This window comes from Castor canadensis, chromosome 3 (assembly GCF_047511655.1).
Source record: "Castor canadensis chromosome 3, mCasCan1.hap1v2, whole genome shotgun sequence".
In the NCBI taxonomy this organism is placed as follows: Eukaryota; Metazoa; Chordata; class Mammalia; order Rodentia; family Castoridae; genus Castor; species Castor canadensis.
The window spans coordinates 32,821,317-32,837,649 of NC_133388.1; the positions used below are offsets into that span (position 1 = coordinate 32,821,317).

The 16,333-nt window shown below is 39.7% G+C and overlaps 2 protein-coding genes across 6 annotated transcripts in view; one reads left to right on the top strand and one right to left on the bottom strand.

The window, feature by feature from the left end:
- Positions 1–16,333, top strand: part of Aldh6a1 (aldehyde dehydrogenase 6 family member A1) — an 18,011-nt gene continuing 1,678 nt past the window's right edge. The window contains exons 1-12 of one of the 4 annotated variants that reach the window (XM_074067551.1): positions 1–155; positions 5,624–5,683; positions 7,443–7,517; positions 7,693–7,854; positions 8,198–8,276; positions 8,804–9,106; positions 9,913–10,034; positions 11,767–11,956; positions 12,163–12,344; positions 13,622–13,801; positions 14,125–14,223; positions 15,645–15,707. In XM_074067551.1, the coding sequence (XP_073923652.1) occupies positions 108–155; positions 5,624–5,683; positions 7,443–7,517; positions 7,693–7,854; positions 8,198–8,276; positions 8,804–9,106; positions 9,913–10,034; positions 11,767–11,956; positions 12,163–12,344; positions 13,622–13,801; positions 14,125–14,223; positions 15,645–15,659 (1,515 nt within the window). In that variant the 5' untranslated portion in view covers positions 1–107 and the 3' untranslated portion in view covers positions 15,660–15,707. The remainder of the gene's footprint in view (positions 156–5,623; positions 5,684–7,442; positions 7,518–7,692; positions 7,855–8,197; positions 8,277–8,803; positions 9,107–9,912; positions 10,035–11,766; positions 11,957–12,162; positions 12,345–13,621; positions 13,802–14,124; positions 14,224–15,644; positions 15,708–16,333) is intronic. The other 3 variants (XM_074067550.1, XM_074067553.1, XM_074067552.1) reach the window with 3 other exon arrangements.
- Positions 14,195–16,333, bottom strand: part of Bbof1 (basal body orientation factor 1) — a 36,801-nt gene continuing 34,662 nt past the window's right edge. Inside the window, exon 11 of one of the 2 annotated variants that reach the window (XM_074067555.1) lies at positions 14,195–14,364. In XM_074067555.1, coding sequence (XP_073923656.1) covers positions 14,353–14,364 — 12 coding nt within the window. In that variant the 3' untranslated portion in view covers positions 14,195–14,352. The remainder of the gene's footprint in view (positions 14,365–16,333) is intronic. The other variant, XR_012446097.1, reaches the window with a different exon arrangement.

Below are 16,333 nucleotides of genomic sequence, written 5' to 3' on the forward strand. Positions count from 1 at the left end.
CCCAATAAGGACGTCCGGGAGGATAGAGGGCAAGTCCTGGCATCGGTGCTGTAGAAGGGGCACCGGCAGCGGAGGTGTGGGGAGCGGAACAGAGGCAGTGGAGAACCATGGCGGCGGTGGTAGCGGCGGCGGCAGTGCGGACCCGAATCCTGCAGGCGAGTGAGGGTGGCGCCGAGGGAGCACGAAGCTAGGCATGGATCCTTTCCGCCCACTCGCTGAGCCATGCTTGGTCGGACCCGAGTTTGTGGCCCAGCTCCTTCTTGACAGATCGTGTTCCCACCCCCTTGACTCCGTACTCTCCCTCGTTCTGGATCCCTTTTTTACTCCTTGAGCCTCTTTTTTTCCTGGCTCTGACCCATTCTCCTCCAGTCCGACTGCGTCCCTGCTATGACTAGCTTGCCCACACTTTCTCTACCCTCCCACCGTCTTTTCCTTTCACCCCTGCACCAGCCACCTCTCTGTACCCTAAAACTTCCCTTTCTGGCCACTTAACCCAGTAAGGAGCGTCCAGTTGCTCCCTTCCCCTCCCCCAACTTTTCCGTTCATAATCCGAGGTAAGGGGAGAGAGGGTACGCGAGGGGCGAGGAACGAGAGTCAGCGAATGAACTTTGAATCTCCTAGACGTGTACACTAGGTTTTCACCAAAGGCAGGCATTTGCTAACCTGTTTTCCCCAGCTGTTATGGCTCTGTATTTTCCGCATGGTCTGGGCTTTCACACTAAGACTTTCGGTTAAACTTTCATTGAAGTTAAACAGTGCTCTTGTTGGAGGTAAATAAGGACACATCGTTATGATTCCCCGAACGTTCCATGTTCACTCAAAGGACTAAACATCTCCAAAACAGGTGGTAGAAAAAGCGAGAACACGAGAAGTTCCAAGTTCCTGCCTCCAGTCAACTCCAAGTACCAGCACACTTCAACACAACTCTCAAAAGCTGCCTAAGGAGAGGTGGCAGAGCTACAGAAGCTGGTTACCTGAGGACTGTGATCCTCAGCTCAGTATGTCATAGCCTTTTCCAATTCATAGTTTAGCAAGGACTTGCAAAATGAGGCAAGATTTACTTCAGGCAAGATTCTCAGATCTGCAAGAAACAACATTGCCTTCTCATTACATCCATCCTGGGAACTTCCTCTATATTGTTGCATTTTTATGTAATATCAGTCTTTATCAGGTTTCAGTGAGTTCTGCTGCAGAAGCATGCACTTGGAAGATTCTTGGCAGAGTCGCAAAGGCTCATGTTTGCATATGCTATTTAATGCAACAGTGTGGATAATGGACTGGAAGGGTGAGAGGGGTTGACCTGGTTTCATTCTTATTTCCTGCTGCCATCCTAGTTCTGTTGTATCTTTTTTAGTAGTAGGGAAACAGAGTTTTCACCCTATATTTTATATTAATTTCTTGAAATATTTTACTGATGTTGGCTTTTTTTCCCTTCACTTCTACTCCCATAATGTAAAGAATTTTGGGGAGGTATTAGGTTCTTTGCATCAAGGAAGAGACTCTCTCTTCCCATGTACTTTATTTTGGAAACAGATAACTTTTTTTTTTAACTTCTTTGAATAAACTTTTGAACTGACCTGGAAAAAAACAAATAATAATTCTTAGCCAATTAGCAGTTGCTGCAACATGAAATTTTGATATAGTCTAGGTAAACATGGTGGCATGTACCTGTAGTCCCAGCTACTGGGGAAGCTGACTCAGGAAAATTGCTTTTGAGACCAGGAGTTCAAGACCAGTGTAACATACCTAGGTATTCTCTCCTCTCTCTCTCTCTCTCTCTCTCTCTCTCTGTGTGTGTGTGTGTGTGTGTGTATGTGTTTCTATCTCTGTCCCAGTCTCTTTTGTCTCTTTTTCTTTCTCAGAGTCTAGCAGCCATGAATATTGGAGGATTATCAAAAGATCTATAATGGCTTGAGTTCCTGTTTTCAGTTATTTTAAGTATTCAACTTATCTTCTTTGTTAAGAGGCTTGTAAAGCACTAACCTAGAATCTCTGCTCCTCATGATGTTATCATTCCCATTCTGATAAGAAAATCAGTTGGCACTTCAGGAGTTTGAACTAAGGGCCTTGTGTTTTCTGGGCAGGCATTTTACCACTTGAACCATACTTCCTAAAGAAACTCAGTAACTTGCCAGTGGACTTTTTTGTTTGTTTTGTTTTATGTTGCTGGGGATGAAACTAGGGCCTTGCACATGCTAGGCAAATACTCAACCACTGAACTATATCCCAGGCCTATAAAAGGGTTTTGAATAAGGGGGTGATCTGACCACAGTTGTATTTTAGAAAGACCCTCTGTTATGGAATAGAAACTAGATTCAGAAAGTTTTAAGATTGGAGGCTAGGAGACTTGTTATGTTAGGAAGTCATTATTGAAGTCCAGGTGAGAGACAAAGATAGGATAGACTGGAATAATGACAGGGGCTACAGAGAAGGGGATGGTGTGTTCCAAAGACTTCTAGGAAGACATTGGCAGAACTCTGATTCACTAAGGAGAGTGAGGGAGAAGACAGATAACATTCAGGATTCTCCTGGTCACTAGGTAAACAGTGGTACCATTTGCGTCATATGTGGACTATTGGAAGCAGAGATTGGTGGGAGGACAGTGGGTAACTCAGCTTTTTCAAAGTGTACATAAGTAGAGATGTGGTGAAGATAGGTATGTGGGTATTAATTGAAGAGGAAGACTCTGGCTAAAGAGTGCAGATTTGAGCATCAACGGGATCTAGTTAATTAAGCCCAAGGAGAGTATGCAGAATTAGAAAAACAGAAGGCCTAGGATCTAGCCTTGGGAAACCCAAAGAGTTAATGCCCAGGTAGGAAGGATGAGACAGAAAAAGAGAGAAAAATGGCAAAATAAATAGAAGAGATACTAGGGTGTCACAGAAGACAGGTGAAAAGGGATTCAGGAAAGGAGGGTAATTTAGCCATGTCATCTCTGCTGAAAGATTAAGCCCAAGGAGGACTGGGAAGAGTCCATGAGATATAACAAATCACTGGTGTTTAATTATGGAGGTTGGAGTAGATTAAAGAGTTAGTGGGAGATGAGGAAATAAAGACAATTAATCCAAGAAACTCTTTTGAAAAGTTTGGCTGCTAAAGAGAGAATGGTTAAGAGAAGAGGACTTGGGAGCTGGGGGCATGGCTCAAGTGGTAGAATGCCTGCCTAGTAAGCTCAAAGTCCTGAGTTCAAACCCCAGTATCACTGAGATAGAGAAAGAGAAGATTTGGGTTTGAGGAAGAGGCAGGATTTAGAATATGTATGCTAACAAAGCAGTTGGATGGTTTAGGGTACGGGAAAGGAGGACAGTTGATTGAAGTGTGAGACAGCAGGAAAAGTTGACTTCAGAGCACAGGTGCAGAGATTAGCCTTTGATTGAAGGACAGATGCCTCTTCATGCAGACCACAAACACCAATTGTGCAGTTATTTTGCCCTCGGAGCTTGCTGGCCCCCTCTATCAGGTGCAGGTCGTTTTTTGTAGGTTTGCTAGTAGAAGCTGAGAAAGTTTTCCACTCATGGTTTTTGTTTTCTCTGAAGAAGGAAAAAAGGCCAGCTACTAAAAGTGAGAGAAGTAGCAGAGTTGGTATTGTTTTTTTTAAATGTAGCCTAAGATGGCCTTGAATTCGAGATCCTTCTGCTTTCCAAGTGCTGGGATTACAGGCATATACCACCATGCCTCGCTACAGCTGGAAATCTTAAGGGAATTGTTAAGTTTCTGAAATAGCAAAGAGTGAAAGCAAATAATAAGTACTTATAATAATGTAATAACATTTAGTGAGCACTGTATGTTAGCCACCTTCCATACCTGTACAATCTTGATCACAATAACCACAAGGCAGGTGAATAAGACACATGCAGGCAGGCACCCGTGGCTCAAGCCCATAATCCTAGCTACTTGAGAGACTGAGATGGAGAGGATCACTGTTCCAGGCCAGCTGGGGTAAATAGTTCATGAGACCCCATCTGGAAAAATAACTAAAGGCATGGCTGGAGGTATGGCTCAAGCAGTAGAGCACCTACTTTGCAAGTGTGAAACCCTGAGTTCACCCCCAGTCCCATCAAAAAAAATAATGAAGAAAAAAGAAAAAAGACACATGCAGTGCCTGCCCTTGTGGAACTTACAATTTTTGTGGGTAACAGAAAAGTACCCAGGCAATTATAACACATAAGCCCGATGGGAAAGTGTCAGCTGCTATCATACTACAAAAAAGGGACTCCTGATCTAGGATGGGGTGCGAAGCAGGACAACAGTGGGCCTTCCCTTTTCCAGCGTTATCTATTGAGCTCCTGCTGTGTGTCAGGTACTATGTTGGTACTGGGAACACAACTATAAACATGACAAGGTGGGCTCCAGGAAAATGTTTGAATGACTAGCTTTTGGAGGAATGGGAGAGGAAGCAGAGCAGGCATTTGGAAGGATTGTCTGCCCACCCAAAGGACCAGCACTTTTACACTAGAGAGTACTACAGGCAGATGCACAAGTTCTTAACACTTCATGTAGCCCTAAATCTTTTGGTTAACATTTGTCTCTCTTCAGGTATGATAATAGATTTTTAAATTCCAGCTTTCTTTCCTACCTAATCTGAGTTTCAGTTTGTTAACTTTGGTTAGACTTAAACCAACTTGTCTTTGGAGATACAGTTTGAGAGTTGCATTATCTTAACTAACCCACTCTATCAGATATACCTATACAACACATTATTTTCTATAAGGTACTTATGACATTTAAAAAATTTTTATTGAGATAAAAACCAATGTAAATAATCTGTACATATTTAAGGTATACAGCTTGATAAGATTTAACATTTGTGTATACCTGTGAAAATACTATCACAAGATAATGACATATATTCATCACCCAAAAGAGTTAATTTCTTAGCCCTCCTTGCCACCTTCCTCATCACCCCCCGGTTAACTACTGATCTGATACCACAGACTAGTTTACATATTCTAGTTTTATATTATAAATGAAATTATCCAGTTTGTACTGTTTTATGGCTGATTCACTTGCCATAGTTATAACTACCCTTTTTTTTTTTTTTGAGACAGGGTCACTCTTTATAGACCAGACTGTACTTGACCTTGTGATCCTCTTGTATCAGCCTCATGAGTACTGGTATTTGGGGCATGCACCAGCACACCTGGCTATTTCATTCTTTTTTATTGCTGAGTGGTATTCCAGTGTATGCACATTAGTTTCCTTAGTCATCTGTAAGTAAAGCTGCTATGAACATTTGTATTCAGGTATTTATAAAAGCATATTATACTTATATTTGATTATGTACTATTTCATCTATACTTACATTGACCATATACTGTTCATAGTCTATGATTTGTATGTCTTCTACACCTATCGTGTTAGACACCATACTAAATATTTTCATATTGTTAGATTTCATGTTGTCCCAGTTATCTCCAGGACAGTATTGTCCAGGACATGATCATTACAACTTATTGTTACCTCATAGTTTCGTGTCTTTTTAAAAAGACTATGGCTCTTGAGAGCAAACACCAAGTCCTTTGACATATATACAGTAACTATTATAGTGTTGAACATTGTAGCAGTCATTTGCTCAATGTTACTTTTCTACTCTCATTTATCAAATCATTATTTTACTTCACAGGTTGCTTTCAAAGTAAACCCTGTCTGGTATCCAGCATCCTCCTTCTCTTCATCTTCAATGGTAAGTGTATTTGGCACTAAAGATTGACTTCTTTAGTCAATCCAAAACAATCAAAACAATCCAGGATAGTTTTTAGGATATTTCATTTTGTCTTTAAATTGTGGTCAGAGTGTATGTGAAATTTCTTATCTTGCTTTTCTTATCTAACATTATGCCTGACATGTTGTAAGCAGTTTCAGTATTGCCAGGTGGTCTTTATAGTTATGATTTTTAATGATTATATGATATTCTATAGAGTATATGTAGCCTGAATTAACTGAGAATTTCTCCATATAACATTTAGATTGTTTTAGCTTTTTAAAATTACAAAACAAGCATTTTTGTACAGTTTTTTTCCTTCTTTTGAATTATTTGCACTCTGAATTTTATGTGCTGTGTTAAAAGATACAGATATTTCCATGGCTTCTAGAAGTTTAGACTTTTTTTATTTTGGAAATGGGGTCTCACTGTCTTGTCCAGGCTTGTCTTGAAATTCTAGGTTCAAGCCTCCCAAGTTGCTGAGACCATAATGTCCAGATTCTTCTTAGAGGTTTTGTTGAACCTGCCAAATATCAACCTTTAGAATTGTTATAGGCCATATGTCTTTGAGATAGGGTTTCGCAAACTATTTGCTCCAGCGGTTTCAAAACTTGATTCTCCTGATCTCTGCCTCCTGAGTAGCTAGGATTACAGCCACGAGCCACCAGCATCCATCTAGGCCATATGTCTTATCAGTCATTTATAATACCTAAAATCTAATAAGGACTCCTCAAAATTCTTTCTATGCATGTACTGTAACACAGTAATCCTTTGCTTTTTTTTTTTTTTCCTTTGGTTCACAGCCCCTGCTATGGTTTGTCCCTCATGTTGAAATTTGATGTCATTGTGGCAATATTGAAAGGTGATGCCTTTAGGGGCTAACAGGCAGACAGTTCAGAGGGATTAACAACTTTCTCATCTACTTGCCCTTCTGCTTTTCTGCTGCATTAGGATACATAAGGCCCTTGCCCCAGAAGTTGTTTCCTGGTCTTGGACTTCTAGTCTCCAGATCTCTGAAATTATTTCTTTATAAATTACTCACTGCCAGGTATTCTAACAACAGAAAGCAACAGAAACAGACTTCACTGAAAATTCAGTGAAACCGAGCTTCCGCTCAGAAAAAAATACACAGATAGAAATATTTTCTAAAATACTTTGATCGTAAAGATAAGTTGTGTGTGGCAATGTGACAGAAACTCAGTAGGCCAACGAGTCATAATAGCTAGTCTTTAACACAGAGTGGCTGCTTTTTTTGTTTTTTTGGTAAAACTGGGTTTTGAACTCAGGGCTTCACCTTGCAAAGCAGGCACTGTACTGCTTGGGCCACATCTCTAGTTCATTTTGCCCTGGTTATTTTGTAGGTGGGGTCTTGTGAACTCTTTGCCTGGGCTGACCTCAAACCATAATCCTCTTGATCTTGGTTCAGCCTTCAAACTATCTAGGATTACACGTTTGAACCACTGGTGCCTGGCCTCAGAGTGGCTGCTTTTTTAGTATAAACTTCACAGTGACATGTGTTCATGCATGAAGTTCACTGGATGAATACCAAGGAATTTCCCATTCTTACAGAAATCATAGTATTAGAAGGCACATCTTATATTTACTTCAGACAAGTACATTGTGTATCTTTTTTAGTGGTTGCATTTGTAGAGATCAGAAGCTTCAGTTATCAAACTGGAATTCCTTCCTTTCTGGGAAGGGAAAGAAGAAGCAATTAATGCAAAGTTTCATTTTTTTTCAGCCAACTGTAAAGCTCTTCATTGATGGGAAATTTGTTGAATCCAAAAGTGACAAATGGATTGACATCCATAATCCAGTAAGTAAAACTTGCTTTGGGACTTAAAATGACTACCCCAGAATTCTGGGAACAAGGTGGGAAGATGGGGACCTGGGTCTCTATTGTGAAGTGCACAATCTTGCCACTGAGGTTAGGTGAAACATGGAGAAAAGTGGGGCACTGGCCAAGTGTGATGGCTTTTTTTTCCCATCAGGCCACGAATGAGGTCATTGGTCGAGTCCCTCAGTCCACCAAGGCTGAAATGGATGCAGCTGTTGCTGCCTGCAAACGTGCTTTTCCTACCTGGGCAGACACATCCATATTAAGCCGTCAGCAGGTCCTTCTCCGCTACCAACAACTTATTAAAGAAAACTTGGTAAGAAATCCGAATAGTATAATTTTCTACCCTATTGTCTAGGGTGTGCTTGTCACTTTCCCAGAGACCTTTTCAACTCTTCTCCCTAACTCTACAATATGGAGTTCATGGCTCTCTCTGGTTCTTCTTCAGTTTAGTTCCTCAGTGCCTACTTGAGAATTAAAAGGAGAAACTAGGTGGCTACTTGAGAATTAAAAGAAGAGACATAGGGGATGGAGGGTAGGATTCACTGGTAGGATGTATGCTTAGCATGCACGACCATGGATCAATCCCCAGTGCCCCAAAAATAAATAAAAAGAGGAACATCCTTGCATTAATTTATATTTGTGTATTTTCTCTCTAGAAAGAAATTGCCAGGTTAATTACATTGGAACAAGGGAAGACCCTAGCTGATGCTGAAGGAGATGTATTTCGAGGCCTTCGTAAGCTGGGAGCCCCTCATGGAACTTTTGGGAAAAAAATAAGGGAAGATGGGAGGCAAAGGTCCCAGAATGGAGAGTTTGCTTGTTTTATTATGTAGATTTGCTATCCCATATCTTTTTTTTCCTCTCTTCATTTGAGACAGGGTCTCACTATATATTTCAGGCTGGCCTGGAATTTACTATGCAGCCCAGGCTGGCCTTGAACTCACAAATGCTGGAATTTATAAGTATGTACCATGATGCCCAGAAATACCACTTTTAATACTTGTAAAAAATGGCAATGGTCACCAGGTATCTGTAAGACTGATTTATTTCACTGTTTACTTTATTCAAATGATCTTCTAGTACATATATGCATTTCACTGTCTTTTTTCCTATTCAGAGAATCTCATTTTGTATAACTTCTTCTCATGGCCTTCTATCATTGGCCTGAGCTACTTGCTGCTCTCAAGACTGAACAGAGCATGATGAAGCTAAGTAGTGCTGTGTGGAGAGCTGGTGGCCTGACTTCTTCTTCTTTGTTCCAGAGGTGGTTGAGCATGCCTGTAGTGTGACATCTCTCATGATGGGAGAGACCATGCCTTCCATCACTAAAGACATGGACCTTTATTCCTACCGTCTGCCTCTGGGGGTGTGTGCAGGCATTGCTCCATTTAATTTTCCTGCCATGATCCCTCTTTGGATGTTTCCCATGGCCATGGTTTGTGGAAATACTTTCCTAATGAAGCCCTCAGAGCGAGTCCCTGGAGCAACTATGCTTCTTGCTAAGTTACTTCAGGACTCTGGTGCCCCTGATGGAACACTGAACATCATCCATGGACAACATGAAGGTAATTTCCCTTCTGCAGATGGCTACTTAATCTGGCTCCCCAAAAGTCAAGATGTTGAACGGTGACTATGCAGTTTAGGGAAGGGATTTCCTAATAGTATTCCATGTTTGAAGGTAATGTTTGCTGATTTTTGCCATCAGTAGCAGTGGGCAGAAGCAGCGTTTGTTGCCCTACACCATACAGTAGGATGCCAGAACTATGGGTTAGAACCAGGCAGAAATAAAATTAAAGAGAAAGTTTATTATCTCAATTAATCTTTATAACCCTTTTGAGGCAGGTACTATTTTTCTGTCTTACAGGTGAGAAAATAGTGGCAGTGAGATTAAGTAACTTTTCCCTAAGACATACTACTAGAAAATATGAAAATCAGCAGATATATGTATTTTTCCTGAGAGGCTGACCCTGGTTCTTGCTTTTAAATAGTATGCCACATCAACTCTCATATGAGGATACAGGAGTATCTGAGAGTCTCAGTATCTAGTGATGGTGAAGGACCTATCATATTCTTAATGGACAAAATAGAAGGGCTAAGTTTTGAAAGATTATTATTTTAGAGGGAAAAAGATAGAATTACAGCATTTAATGTTAAACTAGAAATGAAAATTCTGGAATTAAAGAGGCAAAGTAGAATTTGTGATTTAAAGAATTTAAGAGAAATAAATGAGAACTTCACAATGGGAATTCATTTTAAGAAAAGAGATATATGAAAATTCTAATTCTTAGCATTTGAGAACAGGGAGATTTGCCATGTTGAGAAGGCTGTGGTCAGTTGTTCTTTGTGGTGATCATTTATTCTCTTCTTAAAGCTGTAAATTTCATTTGTGATCATCCGGACATCAAGGCAATCAGCTTTGTGGGATCCAACCAGGCAGGAGAGTACATCTTCGAGAGAGGGTCAAGACATGGCAAGAGGGTTCAAGCAAATATGGTGATTTCTTATTCCTTTTTCCCACCCAGTTTGTAGTGTATATTTAAATTATCTAGGAACAGCCCTTCAGTTGATGGGCCACTCATCTTACTGAGACTAGTGTTTCTTTAATTACAATTTCATCCTGAATGCCGTTGCTTAGCCCTGAAGCTCATGAGTTTTATTCTATCATGTTGATCACATTTTATCATATACAACTCATCTTGGTGACACATTCCTCCTTAACAAAGTTATTCAAATTCGTTGGATAACTTTCAGCTATTAACAGCCAAATTTTGGTTCTGGCCCTATTTCTTCCTTTATACCATGCCTCTAGCTCTTAATTCTTTTGTTTTGGTGGTGGTACTAGGTTTTGAACTCAGGGCTTTACGCTTGCTAGGCAGTCACTCTTACCACTTGAGCCACTCCACCAGCCCTTTTTTGTGTTGGATTTTTCGAGATAGGGTCTGACAAACTATTTGCCTGGGCTGGCTTCAAATTGTGATCCTTCTGATTGCTGCCTCCTGAGTAGCGAGGCTTACATACATGCATGAGCCACCAGCGCTCAGCCAATCCTTCCTCTTTTTAAGGTGTACCCTAACTACTAATATAAAATGATGAGGTCATCCTTAAGACACCAGTGTAAGGGTTGGAGGTGTGGCTCAAGTGGTAGAATCTAGCAAGCCTGCCTAGTAACCATGAAGTCTTGAGTTCAACCTCCAATACCACCAAAAGAACTTTTTTTAAATCAGTTTTAAAAGAACTGTGAAGAGCCAAATATTACATATGATCTATGTGATTTACTTTTGCTGTTCTCTTACTAGTTCCTTTCAAAATGCTTAGCAACTCTGATACTACTGCATCTTTCTCACCCATCTTCCTTTAGCTGTTACAGAAAACATATGCACAGGCTTAGAGGAGAGGTTTTTTTTTTTTTTTTTTGTCTTTTCTTTTTTGGTGCTGGGATCGAACCCAGGGCCTCACGCATGCTAGGCAAGCGCTGTACCACCGAGCTACATCCCAGCCCATGCACAGGCTTAGAAACTCTTCATGGTTTGCCAGCTTTTCATGGCTGAATGTGTCTTGTTGAATTTGATTTAAGCCCCTCTGAGTTCACTACATACTGAGTGTATTCAGTGTTCAACATAGTTCATAGTAAGATTAAATAGAAACATGGAATCTGTTAATGCAGTCAACTATAGTCAAATCTGGAAACATAACTGTGGAAATGATCATGTCATCCCACACTGAAAAGGTGTATATAGTTATATTTCTAGAAGCAAACCAATTTGGGGAACTTCTTTCTACAAGTTATGTATCAGGATATTTGCCTCCTATTTTCTATCATGTGGTTATTGGCCTCATTACTGGCAGCCCTTTGTATATATTGCTCTTAATTTAAATGGAAACCCCAGCAGACAACAAATTCTTTTGGTCTAACTTAGGAAAAAGAAGGGAGTTTTCCTTGGTTCCTGGACGTAGTGCTTAACCTGTGGGTTTGAATATGACTGGTCCTCCTTGTTAATAGTTTTGACCTAACCATTATCAGCTTACCAAGTAAAAAATGAAGACCTGTTCAATGCTGCCCAGACTCCAGCAGAGTTAAAAATAATTTTTGTCCTCAAAACAACAAAGGATGAATTCTCTACTCCTTTCCTTAAATTCTCATTTGAAATCTCAGGTTCTTTGCTTCATTTCTTAGCTTAATTGTATTTGGCTAAAGAAAGCCCATACACTTTCTGTGTATCTTTAGGGAGCTAAAAACCATGGGGTAGTCATGCCAGATGCCAATAAGGAAAATACTCTGAACCAGCTAGTCGGGGCAGCATTTGGAGCTGCTGGTCAGCGCTGCATGGCTCTTTCAACAGCAATCCTCGTGGGAGAAGCCAAGAAGTGGTTGCCAGAGCTAGTGGACCGAGCCAAAAAACTGAGGGTCAATGCAGGTAATCTATCATCTGCCTAGCAACTTTAGATTTTTGTATCTGTGGCTCTAAGCTCTTGAGTTTAGCATTGGCCTTGGCCAGTGGGAGCAATCAGGTATATTCTTACTGTTGCCTCTGTTTAACTATACTTTTCATTCTGATTCATCTTATTAGCCGTTATAATTTATGCTCATAAACACCCTAGAAACTTGTATGTTGTTTTATAGGAGACCAGCCTGGCGCTGATCTTGGCCCTCTGATAACCCCACAAGCCAAAGAGCGAGTCTGTAACCTAATTGATAGTGGTACAAAAGAGGGAGCTTCCATCATTCTAGATGGGCGAAAAATTAAAGTCAAAGGCTATGAAAATGGTAATTTTGTTGGACCAACCATCATCTCAAATGTCAAGGTAAAACAACTCAATTATTTCACAAATATGAGGGCTGAAGTCACCCTAGGGAATCCCTCTTAATTTATAAATGAACACATTTAATGATTAAGACCTCAGCTCTTGCCAGGATTGCTCAGTACCTGGAATCTGAGTGAGTCTCCTCTACTGATTCCCAAGCAGAGCTCGTTCCATTATACAGCAATTTTTCCATGAAAGGCTAGGTATTTTCAGCTTTGCAGAGATATAATCTGTGTCACACTACTCAACTCTGGAATGTAGTGTGGCTATGTTCCAGTAACACTGTATTATGGACACACATTTGAATTTCATTGAATTTTAGATGTCACAAAATGTTTTTTCTTTCCCAACCTTTAAAAATGCAGAAACCATTCTTAGCTTGTGGGCTGTATGAAAACAGGCAGCCACATTTAGCCCCGACTAGTTTGTCAGCCCTTCTTTACTATAATGATTGTTTAATGTAATTTTCTCTTTCCCTTTTGCTACCTTGCTCATAGCTACTGCAGTGTCTCATTATCAACTACCCAGTATTTACTGCATACCTACCCTGTGCCCAAAATTTAGCTGCATATTCACCAGAAAGGAACAACAACAAAAAGAGGCAATCTGTTTTTGTTTATTATAACTCTGAAAGTCTTTCAGCTAATATTTAAGACTAAATTGGAGTTAGGAGGATTTTTTTTGTAATTCATGTATCTTCACTATAATCCTGAATAATCAAGTGTGGTAGAAGTTTTGAAACTCTTGCCACAGAAAAGAGAAAAAATCCACTTATCAGCAATAAATACAGCTGACTAAGTACAGTGGTGAAGGATGTTTTGAATGCTTAAATGTGATCCAATATCAAAATATAAACTTACAGACTTATTTGGGAGGGAAACTGTTTTATGTTACAGAAAAATTCTCATAGTATACTTGGTAATTGATTTATAAAAAGCCAAATTTTCATGTAACTTTTTGGTAACATAACAATTGTATGAAAAAATTGTTCAGGTATTAAAAAGAAAGCAAGTAGATAGATGGGCCATGGAAATTTAAAATACAGTCCTTAAAGGAAAGGAGTATAGTTATAGTAAGAATTTCAAGTTGTTTTTATGGTGTTAGCACAGAAGATAGAACAGTGAGAGAGGACTTTTTTTTCAAGGATGATCTAAGATGAAAAGAGATTGCTAACATGAAAGCTGTTGATGTAAACAATGGGTAGTAAGTAAAAGTACCAAATAAGCATGCTCAACTCAAAAAGCTGACTTTTTTTCTGGACACATCACTCCTGGCAGCCAAATATGACCTGTTACAAAGAGGAGATTTTTGGTCCAGTTCTTGTAGTTCTGGAGACAGAAACACTGGATGAAGCCATCAAGATTGTAAATGACAACCCATATGGAAATGGAACTGCCATCTTCACCACCAATGGAGCCACTGCTCGGAAATATTCCCACCTAGTAGATGTGGGACAGGTTTGTGAATAGAACTTTTAGAGATTCTTATAGCTGTTTCCTAAGACCAGACAGACAGTAAACAGTGATGAGCCACTGCAGTTTGTTTAAAGCTTGCCCCTTTAATCTCCCACAATGCTGCATTTCTTTCTCAGGAACAAAGTACATGGGGTGGAGGACACAGTGCAAGGTAGCTAGTAAATTGGTCTTCCCAAACAAGCAAAACAGATTTAAAAAAAACAAAGAAAAAAGAATATTGGCCTCTGCTGTCTTTGTGATTCAAAATGGACAATTTGTAGTTTGAGTCCTTTGCTTAGTATTTGATGTGATCTGTTCTGCTTTAGGTGGGAGTAAATGTCCCTATTCCAGTGCCTTTGCCAATGTTCTCATTCACTGGCTCTCGATCTTCCTTCAGGGGAGACACCAATTTCTATGGCAAACAGGTAACTTTTGTGTTAAATTTTTTTTTTTTCCTTTGAGAAACTTTCTTGAACATACTCAGAAGCAAGGATTCTGCAAAGAAGGGCCTGCTGTCAGCTTCTATGGGGTCATATGTTGTCACACAGCATTTATCAGAAAGTCCCCTAGAAAAGATTTAAAAATTAGCAAAATCTTGCCAAGCGGTCTCTTTCTGAATAACTCAAAGCAATAAAGTTTGGGGGAAAGAGCATGAGGAAGCCCAAGACTTTGCATATGTCATTTCCTCTGATTATGACCCTCTCTCTTGTCTTTTCCCTTCCACCTGAGTAACTCCTCATCATCTGTCATGTTCCCTCCAGAAAAATCACTTCTGACCACCACCACTCTTCCTCGTTTGCTCGGTGGTATGCTCCATGTATTCCCACTGCAAATATTTCTCCTTTGGTAGTTGTTGACACAAAATTTTATTACGGTCTAAGGTTGTAGCTTAATGGTAGAGTGTTTGTCTACTATGCACAAAGCCCTGGGTTAAAAATCCTTAACACCACAAAAAAAAATTTTTTTTAAATTGAGCACCTTCATACAAAAACCACTATTCTAGGCAATATAATAAGGAACACCCTCTTTTATGCCCCATTTCTTCATCTGTAAAAGCAGAATACATTTCATAAAGTTTTTAAGGTTGAGGTATCACTATCACCACATCTAGCAGCAGATGCATGTGTCCTAAGACAGGAAGAAGCAGGGCATGTTAAATAGAAATGGGCTGCAGCATAGAGTGAGTGAGGAGGGACATGAAAACATATGAGGCTACATATATATCTCAAAGAAAGGAAAAACAGGAAATTGTGGATCATCTGCAGTTTGATACCAGTAACAAGCATTTTAAGAGAAACAGCAAAACTATTGTTTAAAACAGTTACTCTCTTCCCATCCACCCCCATCTTTGTTTAATCACTATAAATTACCCTGGTAAGTGAGCCTTCTTGGAAGAAAAGGATTCAGCTAATACAGTTTGAAGTCTTAAAATCCTTATGTTATTAAATTGCTACTTTGCATTCTAGAAAAAAGATATGGAAGTATCTTTTCTGTTTGTTTTTTTTTTTTTGGAAGTACTAGGATTTGAATTCAGGTAAGTGCTCTACAGCTTCAGCCATCGCTCCAGTCCACAAGTATCATTCTTACATAATAAAATTGTAAAAGTTAAAGCCAAGTGTGGTGCTATGCCTATAGAACCAACTGTCTGGGAGGCTGAGGTAGGAGGATCACTTGAGCCCAGGAGATCAGAATAGGCAACAGAGTGAGATCCTGTCTTAAACCACCCCCCCTCAAGATACAAGTTGTATCTTTTTTTCTCTTTGGGAGTACTGGAGTTTGAACTCAGGGCCTCACAACTGCTAGGCAGGCATTATCATTATCATACTTGCATCACTCCTTTTTACAGGATCTTGCTGTGTAGCCCATGTGAAACTCATGATCCTACACCTCCTGGGTGCTGTGATTACAGGCATGTACCACCACACCAGGGGTGTGTGTGTGTGTGTGTGTGTTTGTAGTGCCAGTGCTAAGGAGTGAATCCAGGGCCTCTATATTACATGTATTTATAAAGGTGTAAATGTGAATTTTTTGGCTCATGCAGTATAGACAATTTAGAAGTGAATTTGCATAATGCCAGGCATTTTACTTAAGATTTGTAAAATATTTGGGGTTTACCACTTCAATACAGAGCTCATTATCACTTACTATCAGAAATGGCCTAATACATATTTCATGCCTTTTTTTTTCACGGGAAGGAGAGAAAAACTAATAATTGTTGAACAGCAGTTACTTTATCAGGGTATTTTCATATGTCATTTCACTTTCTCCTCACAACACTGCTAAGAGGTCAGTGTTCTGTCACACAATAAACTTCAATCAATAAGGGTAGAAGGAGGATTTGAGCTAAATCTGTTAGCTCCAGGGTACAGAATACAATGACCTGAAAGTTTAACAGATTACATTGTTTACTTTTTCCATTTAGATGCTCTTGGCTTAGAAATTCTAATTTCAGCATTCAGAAATTCTAATGATGGCTAAGGTTTGACTATTTACTGTGTGTCAGGTATATGTTAAATGTTATATAAGACTATCTCA